This window comes from Muscardinus avellanarius (assembly GCF_963383645.1).
Source record: "Muscardinus avellanarius genome assembly, chromosome: 11".
Lineage (NCBI taxonomy): Eukaryota > Metazoa > Chordata > Mammalia > Rodentia > Gliridae > Muscardinus > Muscardinus avellanarius.
The window spans coordinates 24,062,500-24,078,984 of NC_137797.1; the positions used below are offsets into that span (position 1 = coordinate 24,062,500).

The 16,485-nt window shown below is 42.5% G+C and overlaps 1 protein-coding gene across 4 annotated transcripts in view; it reads right to left on the reverse strand.

Moving 5' to 3' along the window:
- The window catches only part of APAF1 (apoptotic peptidase activating factor 1), a gene marked incomplete at both ends in the record, with an annotated part of 85,372 nt that extends 71,646 nt beyond the window's left edge, over positions 1–13,726 (reverse strand). For 2 of the 4 annotated variants that reach the window (XM_080706354.1, XM_080706352.1), the window contains 4 exons: positions 4,557–4,740; positions 10,661–10,858; positions 12,810–12,963; positions 13,589–13,726. In XM_080706354.1, coding sequence (XP_080562480.1) covers positions 4,557–4,740; positions 10,661–10,858; positions 12,810–12,963; positions 13,589–13,726 — 674 coding nt within the window. Of the gene's footprint in view, positions 1–4,556; positions 4,741–10,660; positions 10,859–12,773; positions 12,964–13,588 lie in introns of all 4 variants that reach the window. The other 2 variants (XM_080706353.1, XM_080706351.1) reach the window with 1 other exon arrangement.
- Between the last annotated feature and the right edge of the window lie 2,759 nt (positions 13,727–16,485).

Consider the following 16,485-nt stretch of genomic DNA (forward strand, 5'->3'; position numbering starts at 1 on the left):
AGATTTTCTTTTAGTATTATCATGAGTGTCGGGTGTGTGTGTGTGTGTGTGTGTGTGTGTGTGTGTGCGCGTGTTTACTAGGGACATTCTATCTGAGCTACATCCCAGCCCTATTTTTTTATTTTTTTGCGGGTCTGGGAGTGGAACCCAGGGACATTCGACCTCCGAGCTACACCTCCTGCCCTATTTTTTATTCTTTATTTTGAAACCGGGTCTCAATGAGTTGGAGAGGGCCTCACTGAGTAGCTGAGGCTGTCCGCGAACCGCGATCCTCTGGTCTCAGCCTCCCGAATGCTGGGATTACAAGCGTGCACCACCATGCCCGGCTCCTATTTTTTTATTTTGAAATAGGGTCTCATTAAGTTGCTGAAGCTGATTTCAAAATACAACCCTCCTGCTTCCACCTCCCAAGTACTAAGATTGCACTGTCTGCCACCATGCCCAGCTCTTTGATCCATTTTGTTTTGTTTTGTGCCTCTTGAGATAGAATCCAGGGGCAGTCTACCTCTGTGTTCCTGATCTTAGAGGCAACAATTTCAGTTTTTCCCCATTCAGTATGATGTTAACTGTTAGTCCGTCATATACAGGGTGTATTGTATTGATGTATGTTTTTTCTAAACTTAATTTTTTTAAGCTTTTATAATAAAAGAATGTTGAGTCTTAACTAATGCTTGCCAGGCGTGGTGGCGCATGCTTGTAATCCCCATGCTTGGGAGGCTGAGACAGGAGGATCGCACAGGTTCAAAGCCAGCCTCAGCTACTTATTGAGGCTCTCAGCAACTTAGTGAGACCCTGATTCCAAATAACATATTTAAAAAATAGGTCTGGGAATATAGCCCAGAGGTAGAAAGCCTCTGGGTTCCACCTCCAGTACCACCAAAAAAAAAAAAAAAAAAAAAAAAAAGATTAAGCATTCATTGAAAGGATCATATACCTTTTGTCCTTCGTTGTTGATGCTCTGTATTGTGGAGAAGCAGCTGCCATAGGCAGGTTAACATTTGCCTTGGAAAGATCCAAGGATCATGGAAAGCTACGACCAGACTGTTGAACTCACTGAAAGCAGCCTGTTCCTCCAAGGTAAACGTTTCTGTGTTTCTTGCCAACAACTCCCTTTGTTAAACACTGTCTCAGGGATCTTCTGCACACCCTCAGCTGTTGTTTTGCTGTTACCTCAAGGACTGTCTGCAGTTGTTCTGGAGTTTATCCAGTTAGCCATTGTTACCTCAAGGACTCTCTGCAGTTTACCCATTAGCCATCACCTCTAGGTCTCCCTGCACGTTTACTAGTTAAACATTGCCTCCCAGAGCACCTATGCAGCAGCATCCAAACCTCAACCTCCCCTGTTAGAATGACAATAAAAGTGGTGGACAAGTGTCCAGTGGGGTCTTCAACTAAAAGTTAGGTCCCTGGCCTGCCCCTTTCAATCTGCATGCATATCTGGGGCATTCTTTTCCTCTCAGGTGTGCTGGACATTACCAACAATATATTACATTTACTGATGCACATATGTTGAATCATCTTTGCATCACTAGGAGGAATCATACTTGATCACCGTGTACTATCTTTGATGTGCTATTGGATTTGGTTTGATAGTATTTTGTTAAGCATTTCTGCATCTATGCTCATCAAGGATACTGATCTGTAGTGGTTTTTGTTTTGGAAAAGAGTAATTCTAGTTTCATTGAAAGAGAAGTTAGAAAAGGTTCTCTCCCTTTAAATTCTTCAGCTTGAGAATCGGTGTCAGATCTTCTTTAAATATTTAGTAATATCCAGCAGTGAAACCATCTGGTCCTGGGCTCTTCTTGTTGGAAAACTTTTTAATACAAATTTATCTCGTTACTCATTATTGATCTGTTCAGTTTTCTATGTCCTCATGTTTCGATTTTTGGTAGGTTATATGTGTTCAGAAATTTATTCACTTCTTCTAGATTTTCTAATTTGTGGGCATATAGTTGTTTCTCATGATAGCTCCTGGTGATCCTTTGTAATTTCATGGTATCAGCTGTAATGTCTCTTTTTCATCCTCGATTTTATTTATGTGGGTCTTCTCTTTTTTCTTGGTTTAGCTAAAGATCTGTCAATTTTTTTTCTTTTTTGCAGTACTGGGGATGGAACTCAGAGGCATTCTGCCTCCGAGCTACACCCCCAGCCCTATTTTTTATTCTTTATTTTGAAACTGGGTCTCACTGAATTGCAAAGGGCCTCACTAAGTAGCTGAGGCTGTCCATGAACCGCGATCCTCCCGTCTCAGCCTCCTGAATGCTGGGATTACAAGTGTGAGCCACCATGCCCGGCTCAATTTTATCTTTAAAAAAAAAAAAAAAAAACTCTTCATTTTATTGGTCCTTTGTATTTTAACCTCTATTTCAGTTATTTCTGCTCTTCTCTTTGCTATTTTTCTTTCCTTCTACTAATTTGGGGTTTGATTTCTTCTTGCTTTTTTAGTTTCTTGAGTTGCACTATTTGGCTATTTATTAGAACTCTATTTGGGAGGGGAGAGAGAGGATGGTAGTGGAGAGGAGCCCAAAGGCATTCTACCTCAAAACTACACCTCAGCCCTATTTTATTTCTAATTTTGAAACAAGGTCTCACTAGGTTGCTGAGAGTTTTGCAACATTGTTGAGGATGTCCTCAAACTGTGATTCACCTGTCTCAGACTTCCAAGTACTGGGATTACAGGTGTGTGACATCACCCTTTACTGAACTCTGAGTTGTTTCCGAAGACTTACCTGCCTTAGCCAAGTGTGGTGGTATATGCCTATGCTCCCAGCTGCTCAGGAGGCTGAAACAGGAATCCCTTGAGCTCTTAAGTTCAAGACCAGCCTAGGCAACATATCCTGACACTTATGTTAATAATTATACTTCTGGTGGATCAGTTGCCTGTAGTGGTTTTCAGAGTAAAAAACTTTCTCCTGGCAGTTTCTTTTGGGGTAGGCTATGTTGACTCTGGCTCCATGTGGACACAATACTATAATGTCTATGTGGCTTCTGCAGCTATTATCCATGTAAGTGACGGCAGTGAGAATCTCAGTGACCTAAGCTGCAAGGTTTTGAGCAACTGCTCTACCAGCTGTTCAAAGCTGGGATGCGCAGGTGAAGTAGACTCGCCCGCAGCTCTGGGGATGGCAAGCCCAGGTGTGAGTGTGAGGTACTCATCAGTTTCCAAAGGTCACATTGGGATAGACCATTGTGAGAAGCCCATTCAGGCAAAACACAGTTGAGATAGCAATAGAGGCAGGCACCCTTTAGTTTCCAAGGGCCACACAGGGGTGCAACTGCTCCAGAGGTCACTGGTAAGCAAGGCTCAGAATGACCAGGAACAGGACTCCTGTCAGTGTCTGATGGCCACATGGGGGACAGGACATACCAGTGCCCCAGATGAGGGCTTACAGGGATGCCTTTCTGTGGTTTTGAGGGGCTGATCTACCCGGCTATTTCTGGGATCTCAGTGAGCTTAGCTGCTCAGGGCAAGCTACTCGTCAGTTCCTTCGCAGAGTTATGGATAAGAACATATTCTTCTGGGCTTTTGTTTTTTCTCTTGGTACTAGAGATTGAACCCAAGGGCATTTTATCTCTGACCTATACCCCACTCTGACCTACACCCCAACTCTTTTCTTTTTTTTTTTTTTGGTGGTACTGGGGTTCCTGGAAGCCCTTCTACCTCTGGGCTACACTCCCAGACCTATTTTTACATTTTTTTATTTGGAAACAGGGTCACCTAAGGCAGCGCGCGCAGATAGCTTCGAACCTGCGCAATCCTCCTGTCTCTGCCTCCCAAGCACGGGGATTACAAGCGTGCGCCACCACACCCGGCCTCTTTTCTTTTTTTGAAAGAGAGTCTTGCCACCGGGCGTGGTGGCATGGTGGCAGCGCATGCTTGTAATCCCAGCATTCGGGAGGCTGAGACAGGAGGATCGCAGTTCACAGACAGCCTCAACTACTTAGTGAGGCCCTTCGCAACTCAGTGAGACCCTGTCTCAAAATAAAGAATAAAAAAACAGGGTAGGGGGTATAGCTCGGAGGTCAAATGCCCCTGGGTTCCATCCCCAGACCCGCAAAAAAAAAAAAAAAGAGAGAGAGTCTTGCCAAGTTGCAGAGGCTGCCTTCAAACCCACAATCGTCCTGTCTCAACATCTTAAATACTGGGATGATAGGCAAGTACTACCATGCCCAGGATTTTTTTTTTTTTTTTTTTTTTTTTGCAGTATTGGGGATGGGAACCCAGGGATGTGGGGAGGTTCCTACCTCCAAGCGATACCCCGAGCCCTATTTTTTCTTCTTTATTTTGAAACAGGGTCTCACTGAGTTGCAAAGGGCCTCACTAAGTAGCTGAGGCTGTCCACAAACCACGATCCTCTTGTATTAGCCTCCCAAACACTTGGATTACAAGCATGCACCACCATGCCTGGATTTTTTTTTTTTAATACAAAAGAGAGAACAGGAGGGAAACAATGATCTTTCTTAGCCCCTCTACAGAACATCAAGAAAAGATCATGAATGTCCTCAAGATGTCCATAATTAAGCCTCATACATCTACTAAATCTGACCATCTGTACCTTGGGTATTTGCGTAGCATCAGAATGCGAAGACGGTCTTTAGCCTCCTCAATGTTAAGTGGAAGCCTCTGAGAGAAGCTCTCATCCTGATCCAACCGTGAGCAAAGATTCTGTAGTTTCATCAGGAGCCCAGATTTGTCTTGTTTTCCAACTGAAACCCAATGTACACCCCCAGGGAAACAACCTAATGAGAAAAAAAAATAATATATTTCAGGCGTGTGAAATATACCCTTTTTGATGGTCTCACTGTTAAGCATTAGTGCTGGGTATTGAACCCAGGATCTCACACATGCTAGAGTGTACTACCACTGAGCCCTTGCTCTTAACACCCCCCCTAGTCTCTATCTCCTGGGTGCAATTAGAATCCCCCCCTCAGAAACAGTATGGAGAAAACTCAGAAGAATGGGAACAAATCTAACATTTGATCCAGCAATACCACTTCTGGGTATCTACCCAAAAGAAAGGAAACCAAACTACCAGACTAATGCATGTGTATCTATGGTCATAGCTGCACAATTCACCATAGCCAAACTATGGAACCAGCCAAGATGTCCATCAACAGATGAATGGATTACAAAACTGTGGGATATGTACACAATGGAATTTTACTCAGCCATTAAAAAAAAAAAACTCAATTACATCATTTTCAGGGAAATGGATGGAACTGGAAGACATCATGCTAAGCAAGATTAGTCAGTCACAAAAAATATGAAATCAGATGCTTTCCCTAATATGTGAAAGCTAAGGAGAAATGGATCGTAGGAGGAACTCTAGATGAAAAAGGAAATCCTACAGAGGAGCAAACATGACAACCTAAACGAGGAGAAAGGAGGGGGGAAGAAGGAAAATCTCTAAAACACACAATGTACTTTAAAATATGGAAGTCAACCACTAAGCCAAGCAAGGGAGGGAGGGATGGAGAGGGAATGGGGTGGGAATTGGGTAGGGGTTAAATCAGTGATGTGTTCATGTATGTACACACAAGTTTTTTTACCCCAATATGATGTATGAATATAATGCACCAATAAATTTTTTAACTTTTAAATTAAAAATTAAAAAATTAAAAAAAAGAATCCTCCCCTCAGCCAAAAATGTCCTCGAACACTGGCAAATATCCCCTAGGGGACAAAATCACCCAGGTTAATAACCACTGATGTCCAGAAACACATTAGTCTCTCATTATAGCGCTCTTATAAAGACTTTTAAAGTAACAACAGGTGGATGTGGTAGCATACACTTGTAATCCCAGCATTTGGAAGGCTGAGACAGGAAGATCAAGGTTCGCTTACAGCCACAGCTACTTGGTGAGGCCCTCTGAAACCCAATGAGATCCTGTTTCAAAATAAAGAATAAGGAGCCAGCCGGGCGGGAGGCTGAGACAGGAGGATTGTGGCTCACAGACAGCCTCAGCTGCTTAGTGAGGCCCTTTGCAACTCAGTGAGACCCTGTTTCAAAATAAAAAATAGGGCTGAGGGTATAGCTTAGAGGTAGAATGCTCCTGGGTTCCATCCCAGGTACTACAAAAAAACAAACAAAAAAGAAAATAAGAAGCTGAGTGTGGTGGCACATGCTTGTAATCCCAGCATTTTGGAGGGTGAGACCATAGGATCCAGGTTCAAGGACAACCTCAGCTACTTAGTGAGGCCCTCTGCAACCTAATGAGATCCGGTTTCAAAATAAAGAATAAAAAACAGGGCGGGGGGTGTAGCTTGGAGGTAGGTAGAATGCCGTTGGGTTCAATTCCCAGTGCCAAGAAAGAAAGAAAGAAAGAAAGAAAGAAAGAAAGAAAGAAAGAAAGAAAGAAACTAACTTAAGTTCAAGTCTGGCTCTACTGTTTATTTATTACCTATGCAATTTTTAACAAATCACTTAACCTTAGTCTCATTTGTTATACTATCTATTCTACCTATTTCAGGATTTTCATGAAAAATCAATACTGTGAAGCATGTGAAACAGGGTTATTACAGCCAGGATTATTAGCATTATGGACCGAGAGCACCTTATGAATAGTAAGCTTTGAACTAGTAAGCATTTATAAAAATAGCCATGATTATCAGTACTATTACCATCCATATTGTTGCTTAAACCACAACACATCTTGAAATATATTTATTTACATATGTATCAAGAACCAAAAACTTAAGTCTTCTAAGAAGACTACACTTAATTAGCTCTGCATAGGTTAAAAATTAAAATAAAATACATGGGACTTTGAACCTATAAAGGTCCTTTAAGGGATATGAACTGGCAAGGAGGGGAGAGAGTAACTGTTTCTGACTATAACCTACAAACCCCAACGCAGTGGTTACAAACCACAAAATAAGCCTAGTAAAATCATCAAGAGTTTTGTTTGTTTGCTTTTGTTTTGTTTTTGCTTTTTATGGTACTGGGGATTGAACCCAGAGGCATTCTACTTCCAAGTCCTATTTTACTTTTATTTTGAAACAGGGTCTTACTAGGTTGATGGAATATTCATTACTTGCTAAAGCTATCCTTGAACCTACAGTCCTCCTGTCTCTGTCTCCCAAGTACTGAGATTACAGGCATGTGCCACTTAAGAGGAAGGTTATCAGCTAAGAACTCCAACTGTCAATAAATGAAAGGGTGATTACATCACTGGGAAACATAAAAATAAACCTCAAGAATTTAGATGGCAAAGAACGAAATATTAATGGTCTGGATGAGGCAACTGAAAGTAAAAACAACACCCACCCATTTCCTGGTGTTGCACCATATCGATTATAAAAGACAGAAAAAAAATGCCACACCACTGAAGATGGCTGTGAGGAAGGTGTTATCCTCAGCAAACTGCCCAGTCTCAGACAAGGGAAGAAGGTAAACATTCTAAGACAAGTTGTTAATACAGAGGAGTTAGCCGGGCGTGGTGGTGCACACTTGTAATCCCAGCATTCGGGAGGCTATGACAGGAGGATCTCGGTTCTCATACACCCTCAGCTACTTAGTGAGACCCTTTGCAACTCAGTGAGACTCTGTTTCAAAATAAAGAATAAAAAATAGGGCAGGGGGTGTAGCTTGAAGGTTGAATGCCCCAGACCCATAAAAAAATAAGATAAAATTTAAAAATACAGAGAAGTTTCCTCATTACAGAAGAGAATGTCTACAGGGTATGGAAGAAAGACATCGGGATAGTAAATGTGACCTAGATCAGAATTTGTCAGTGTACTAAGTAGTTACAACAAGAAAATCTTAAAGATAACTAAGGACCAGAAGTCAGAGAACTACACAATAACTAAGGTAAAGACAGGGCTGTTAGGTCTGGTTTCATTATCAGTGCCGGTGTAGCTTGCTACCTTCTTTGGTGGTGTGGTGGTGCATGCCTATAATCCCCTTTGAGAGGTTGAGACAGAAGAATTGTGCTTTTGAGGTCAGTCTTAGCAACTTAGTGATACGCTTAGCAACCTAGTAAGACCCTGTTTTAAAATTTAAAAAAAAAAATAGAGTTGGGGGTTTAGGTCAGAGGTAGAACGTCCCTAGGTTCAATCTGCAATACTCCCCAAAAGAAGTGCTGCCACTGTACTCCTAAAAGCTTGCTGAAGCTCCCTCCAGACCTCCTTTGGTATACATCAACAGGCAAATTATGTGGCTTCATTTAATGTTATATCTGTGTTCTGTATATAGATTTCTTTTTTTTTTTTTGGTGTGGCACTGGGGATTGAACCCAGAGGCATTCTATCTCTGAGCTAAACCCCCAGTCCAATTTTATTTCTTACTTAAAAACAGGGTCTCACTAGATTGCAGAGGGCCTCGCTAAGTTGTCAAGGCTGGCTTCGAACCTGCGATCCTCCTGCCTCAGCTTCCCAAGTATCAGGATTACAAGCATGCACCACTACAACTGGCTCTATAGACATATATTTTAAAATGCACAGAAAAAAATCTGGAAAATACACTCTAAACTATTAACTAAGGCATCTTTAGGGTAGAATTTAGAATTTAGGAGAAAGAAAAGAAGGCAAGTAAAGAAAATTTTTACTTTTTTTTTCAGTATGGGGTATTGAACTCAGTGGCATTCTATCTCTAAGCTACACCCCTAGCTCCATTTTTTTTTTTTTTTTTTTTTTTTTTTTGGTGGTACTGGGGTTCCTGGAAGCCCTTCTACCTCCGGGCTATACTCCCAGACCTATTTTTACATTTTTTTATTTGGAAACAGGGTCTCCTAAGCCAGCACGCGCGGCTGGCTTCGAACCTGTGTGATTCTCCTGTCTCTGCCTCCCAAGCGTGGGAATTACAAGCATGCGCCACCACACCCAGCCATTTTTTATTCTTTGAAACAGGGTCTCACTAAGTTGCAAAGGGCCTCTAAGTAGCTGAGGCTGGCCACAAACCTGCAATCTTCCTGTCCCAGCCTGTCAAATACTGGGATTACAGGCATGGGCCACCGTGCCCAACAGAAAGCATATACTCTTGAACTAGCTGACATACAAAGGCAAACTTCAAAGACATTAAAGAGTGAAAGACCAAGGGAGCCTGGTGACACATGCACCCCCAATCAGGACTTGGGAAGCTGAAATGGTAGGATCACAGGTTCAGAGACAACCTCAGAGACTGAGCAACACTCTCAGCAACCTAGCAACACCCTGTTTCAAAATAAATACAAGTATAGCTCAGAGGCAGAGGACCCCTCGGTTCAATCCCCCATACTACAAGAAAAAAAAGAACTAAAGATGAATGATAGGGCTGTAACAGAATGAAAAAAGCAAAACTCAAGAAGTACAAATTAGAAGACAAAAAAATTATTAATCCGACCACATCAGAATCAAAGATTTCTCTTCTTTAAGAACATCCAGGCTGGGCGTGATGGCGCACATTTGTAATCCCCAGGCTTGGGAGGCTGAGGCAGGAGGATCGCACAGGTTCAAAGCCAGCCTCAGCTACTTAATGAGGCTCTCAGAAACTTAGTGAGACCCTGTTTCCAAATAAAATATAAAATAGGTCTGGGAGTATAACCCACAGGTAGAAAGCCCTTGGGTTCCACCCCCAGTACCACAAAAAAAAAAAAAAAAAGAATATCCAGGGGCCTGGTGCACACACTTGTAATCTCAGCATTTAGGAGGCTGAGACAGGAGGATCACGGTTCGCAGACAGCCTCAGCTACTTACTGAGGCTCTGAGCAACTCAGTGAAACCCTGTTTCAAAATAAAGAATAAAAAATAGGGCTGGGGATGTAGCTCGGAGGTAGAATGCCCCTGGGTTCCATCCCCGGTACCGCAAAAAAAAAAAAAAAAAAGAAAGAAAGAAAGAACGAACGAACAAACATCCAGGACAAAGTCAATACAGAGTATAAATTACAATAAGGTTTAAGACAAAGTCTAAAACCAACAAAGTCTAACACCTAGAACATGCAAGAAACTCCTAAAAGCAATGAGATGGCAATGCCAGTAGAAAAGCAGACATAAACATTCTTTTTTTTTTTTTTTTTTTTTTTTGCGGTACTGGGGATGGAACCCAGGGGCATTCTACTTGTGGGTTATACTCCCAGACCTATTTTATATTTTATTTGGAAACAGGGTCTCACTAAGTTGCTGAGAGCCTCACTAAGTAGCCCCACTAAGAGCCTCACTAAGTACCCCCAGCCTTATTTTGAAACAGGATCTCACTGAATTGCAAAGGGCCTCACTAAGTAGCTGTGGCTGGCCACGAACTGTGATCCTCCGGTCCCAGCATCCCAAATGCTAAGAATACAAGGGTGTGCCACCAAGCCCAAAAGGAACAAAATCTTGTTTGTTTGTTCATTTTGGTGGTAATAGGGTTCCTGGAAACCCTTCTATCTCCAGGCTACACTCCCAGACCTATTTTATACTTTTTATTTGGAAACAGGGTCTCCTAAGTCAGTGAGGCTGGCTTCAAACCAGCGCGATCCTCCTGTCTCTACCTCCCAAGCAGGGGATTACAAGCGTGTGCCACCACACCCAGCAAAGGAACAGAATTTTTGATTCATTCCCTACAACATTCTAAAGAACTGCATTCCCTACTTCTATGCAAAACTGACAGGAAAATGGCAATTTATTTTACCAACAGCAACAGGAAAATAATACAATATCTAAGTATTTATCTTGTTAGCCAGCAACTCACAGTGGTCAACTTACCTTCTAAGAGTAGATGATCTCGAACGGCTTCTGCAGCTAATACAGACTTCCCACAGCCTGCCATTCCATATATGGTGACCCATCCTGGCTCACCGTTCAGCTTGTAGAGCTTCTGCTGAACCGCATTCACCAATTTCTTCCTGGTTACAAAAACAACTGGCCTCTGTGGTACTCCACCTTCACACAGCACTGTCCGTACTGAAATCCAAGGCAAACATGAGCGAATGTAACGCTGAACTGGCTACTTCATACCACAAAACCCAAAAAGATCAAGGCTGAGTTCTCAGCCTCAGAGTTCCCAAGAGAAATAAGAAAATATGGATAATATTATTAACCTCAACTTCTGATTTCTCAGAACACAGATAACAAGAGCACACGTATAGCTGGATGTGGTGGTGCACACTTGTAATCCCAGCATTTGGGAGGCTGAGACAGGAGGATCATGATTCAAGGACAGCCTCGGCTACTTGGCGAAGGCCTCCACAACTCAGAGAGACCCTGTTTCAAAATAAAGAATAAAAAATAGGGCTGGGAGTATAGCTCAGAGGTAGAATGCCCCAGGGTTCCATCCCCAGTCCTGCAAAAGAAAACAAACATATATTCTTTAGGACTATAGAGAGTGGACGTCTCCATCTATACCTGTCTTATATATCCCATTCCTCCCTGACTCTTCCTCCTCCTTCTCCTCCTCCTCCTCCTCCTCTTCTTCTTTTCTGGTTCTAGGAATTGAACCCAGGAGTGTTTGACCTCTGAGCTATATCTCCAGTCCTATTTTTTTTTTATTTTTTTTGCGGGTCTGCGGATGGAACCCAGGGGCATTTGACCTCCAAGATACACCCCCTGCCCTATTTTTATTCTTTATTTTGAAACAGGGTCTCACTAAGTTGCAGCAAACTTCACTGAGTAGCTGAGGCTGTCCGCGAACCGCCATCATCCAGTCTCAGCCTCCCGAATGCTGGGATTTGTACAAGCGTGCACGACTATGCCCAGCTCAGTCCTATTTTTTTTTTTTTTTATTATATGTTGAAACAAGTTCTCAAGTTCTCATTAAATTGCTGAGGCTGGCCTCAGACCTGCTATTCTTCTGTCTCAGCCTCCCAGGTACTGGGATTACAAGCATGTGCTACCATACCTGACTTTTTTTTTTTTTTTTTGCGGTACTGGGGATGAAACCCAGGGGCACTCTGCCTCTGAGCTATACACCCAGCCTTATTTTTTATTCATTATTTTGAAACAGGGTCTCACTGAGTTGCAAGGGACCTAAATAGGTGAGGCTGTCTGTGAACCACAATCCTCCTGTCTCAGCCTCCCAAATGCTAGTATTACAAGCGTGCGCCACCACACCTGGCTTTGTGTCTCATACTCAAGACTTGGACAGGGTGGCTATCAGTATATGGAGCTCAGTGGTAGAGCAGAGCACTCGCCTAGCATGAAGCCTTGGGTTCAATCCCCAGAATTTGCCCAAAAAAAGAAAAAGAAAAAAAAAGAAAGAAAAGAAAAGAAAGGAAGACTGAGAAGGAGAGTCATAAGGGGAAGAAAGTATATAGAATTCCTTTCAAAAACATGTATTATTAAGCCTGGTGTAGTGGCACATGCTTGTAATCTCAGTACTTGGGAGGCTGAGACAGGAGGATCCATCACAGGTTTGTGACCAGCCTCAGCTACTTAGTGAGGCGGCTCTCTGCAACTTAGTGAGATCCTGTTTCAAAACAGAGAATAAAAAATAGGGCTGGAGGTGTAGCTCAGAGGCAGAATGCCCCTGGGTTCCATCCCCAGTTCCACAAAAAAATGTATATATATATTCTTACTTTCCTATAAAATCTGTAAACACATAAAACCAGAAAACAAGAGTCTACACATGGTATTATCTCTAAATATTAAGGTACACATTATTACCTCAGTAGTAAACAGCTCCCTTGGTCAGAAAAAAATGTGTGTGAACATGGATGCAAATAAGAAAAATTTAAACTGAACATGTCGTTACCATCTTCTCACTTGCCATTTTCAGTGAGCTGATCATATTCTTTGGAATATTAAGTTCACAATCACACAAATCTGTAGACATGTAGCCATCAGTGATAGAAATGTGACAGAAAGTATCAAAGGTACGAACCATACGGAGTTATTCCACCAACTGAATCTTTGACACTGGAAGAAGAAAGAACAGGAATGCCACTGTGGAGAAGGGCAGCAAGGTCTTTATATCCTTCGTGTAGCAGAGCATTGTAGAATGATATGTAGGCATAATTATCTTTTTTAAGTATCATTTTAATTAGCATAGCTGCTCGCTGATGTTTAGTGGGCTAAAAAAAAAAAAAGAAAACAGCTTAGTGTACAACAATGAATTATGTCTGCAAAATAAATTAGTGGAGAAGTTCTAAAACTCTTAAAAGTTTTTAAGAAAGCACAAACTGAGCCAGGTGTGGTGGCGCACACTTGTAACACCCAGTGGTTGGGAGGCTGAGATAGGAAGATCGCACAGGTTCCAAGCCAGCCTCAGCTACTTACTGAAGTTCTCAGCAACTTAGTGAGACCCTGTTTCCAAATAAAGTATAGCCCACAGGTAGAAAAGCCCCTGGGTTCCACCCCCAGTACCACCAAAAAGAAAAAAGAAAGCACAAACTAGCCAGGCATGGTGGCGCACGCTTGTAATCCCAGCATTCGGGAGGCTGAGACCAGAGGATCGCGGTTCGCGGACAGCCTCAGCTACTCAGTGAGGCCCTCTCCAACTCATTGAGACCCGGTTTCAAAATAAAGAATAAAAAATAGGGCAGGAGGTATAGCTCGGAGGTCAAATGCCCCTGGGTTCCATCCCCAAGCCCGCAAAAAAAAAGAAAGAAGGAAAGAAAGAAAAGAAAGAAAGAAAGAAAGAAAGAAAGAAAGAAAGAAAGAAAGAAAGAACGCACAAAGTGCCTTGGAAGGCTTTACCTGATTTTTTACTATTTCCTCCTCTGATACTGTTAAAACTCCATCACTAATCATGTGATCCATGATGTAGGATGTTTTGATGTCCTTTTCCAGAGCTTCTCTATGTTGAAGTAAACAATTTCGAGCTTTTGCATCCATCTTTCCTCAAATGTTTCTCTCTCTGGGCTGTCAACCATGAGCTACAGGCAAAACACCAAAATATTTGTCAGAACAATAAACACGAGAAGATATGTAACCTCACTGATGGTAAAAAAAAAAAAAAATGTAAAGAAAACAAGATATATATACATAGACATACAATTTTTTTCTTTTTTTTTTTTTTGGCTAAGACTTTTGTGGTGGGGAGGTTATTGGGGACAGAACACGGGGAGTATTCTACCTCAGGGCTATACTTCCAGCCCTATTTCATTTTTTGTTTTGAAACAGGGCCTAAGTTGGTGAAGGCCTCACTGAATTGCTAAGGCTGTCTCAGCCTCCTAAGTACTGGGGTAACAGATGTGCGCCACCATGCCTGGCTTTGTTCTTCATTTTGAAACAGGGTCCAACTAAGTTGCTGACACTGGCCTCAGATCTTCAATCCTACTGTCTCAGCCTCCTAAGTACTGGGATTACCTAAGTACTGGGATTACAAGCATGTGCCACTGCACCCAGGTTAAAATAGTATTTTTTACAGTAAAATAAGTGTCTACTAACTTCATTTCAAATATAATGCAATTTTACTGCATGAACATAAAACCCAGTTCAGCATGTCTACAAGGTTTTAAAACATTAACAGAACTCCATCATTACAGTGAGTAGGTACATGGGTTTATTAATTTGTTCATTCGGTACATATTTAGGAGCCCCTCCTATGTGCCAGGCACTGAGACTACAGAGAAGATTAAGTCATATATCCCTGGAAGAAAAAGAGATCATTAGAATGTGAATGTCTTAAGTGCAAAGCTAGACATAAGTACATGTAACTTAGAAAGCAAAGGAGGGGCAATAATCATCAAACTTTGAAAATGACCATATTCTGGAAAAATCACCAATGTAGCACTTGTAAAAATAGGGAAGTAGGGCATTTGCCTAACCTTGTCGATTGTGAAATGGCAAGGACTACCATGAAACTGATAAAAAAAAAAAAGTAATGATCAGAATCGTTTTCCAAATTTGTAAATTTTTTTATAATTTAAGCATAAAATACTACTCAGCTTACTGTAATAAAGTTGATTTTACAAAACAAAACTGAACTTTTAGTTTATGTCCAACAGCTAAGCAAACACTCTTTAGCTATCTGAAACTAATTTCTAGTTTTACCTAGACTTATAAAACTTAAGTATGTAAGTTTTGTTTTTGTTTTGCAGTAGTGGGGGTTGAACTCAGGGGAATTCCATCTCTGGGCTACACCTTCAGTCCTATTTTTTAGTCTTTATTCTGAAACAGGGTCTCACTAAGTTTCAGAGAGCCCAAGTAACTGAAGCTGGACTCAAACCTGTGATCCTCTTGTCTCAGCCTCCCAAATACTGGGATTACAAACCTGCACCACCACACCCAGCCTAAATATGTGGTGGCACATCTTGTAATCCCAGTACTTGAGAGAGGCTGAGAGAGGAGGATCCGAGTTCCCGGACAGCCTCAAATATTTAGTGAGGCCCTCTGTAACTTAATGAGACCTTGTTGCAAAATGGAGATCGGGAGGGGGGCGCTCCACATTTGTAATCCCAGCATTTGGGAGGCTGAGACAGGAAGATCAAGATTCCTGGACAGCTTCAGCTACCTAGGCCCTTTGCAACTCAAGGAGACCCTGTTTCAAAATAGAATAAAAATAGGGCTGAATATCTAGCTTGGAGGTAGAATGCCCCGGGGTTCCATCCCCAGTACTACAAAAATAATAATATGGAATTTAAAAAAATCGGGCTGGGGGGATCTAGCCCCAGGGGTAGAATGTCCCTGGGTTCCATCCCCAGTACTACAAAATAAATAAGTAAAATATGTTTTAAAACTTCAAAAACCGGGCGTGGTGGCACACACTTGTAATCCCAGCATTCGGCAAGCTGAGACTGAAGGATCGCGGTTCGCGGACAGCCTCTGCTACTTAGTGAGGCCTTCTGCAACTCAGTGAGAACCGATTTCAAAATAAAGAATAAATAGGCCGGGGGATGCCCCTGGGTTCCATTCCCAGACCCACAAAAAAAGGGAAAAAAAGAAGAAAAAACTTAGAACACACCGGGCGTGGTGGCACACAGTTGTAATTCCAGTACTTGGGAGGCTGAGACAGGAGGATCACAAAGGTTCGAAGCCAGTCTCTCTGCAACTCAGTGAGACTCTGTTCCTAATAAAATATAAAAATAAGCCTGGGAGTGTAGCCCAGAGGTAGAAAGCCCCTGGCTTCCATCCCCAGTACCACCAAAATAATAATAATAATACTTCGAAAAAAACTGAAATATGAACAAATTCTCAAAGTGTCCCGCCTTTTGTTGCCACATCAAAACGGAAAGCCAAAACTCTTCACAGATGTAAAATACAAAGTCAAAGGTAAGTTCATCCAGGAAAATCGCAATAGTTTACGACTTCCTTGTTGGATCTCTTCTCTTCCTGGTACACCAGGTATTATAGGACGGTTATCAAATATTCCACGTCCCCGAATTCTCATTCCCTGCAATCTGCTACTGAACCTCGACAGATCCTGGCTCGGGAAGAGCGCCAAGGAAGTAAACTCACCCAGACCTGTGCGGGAGATCTTAGGGGGAGAGCAGCCCGCAAGGTGAGCGGAGGCAGGCGGGGGGGCTGCGGCCAGCAAGACCCGGGCTCGGGTGGCCGGCTCCCCTGCCCGGGCAGCTACGGCCTCCCCGGGCCCCCACCCGGCCAGCCCGGGGCCCGAGCGCCGACCGCCGGGACACAAAGGAGGCGGGTCA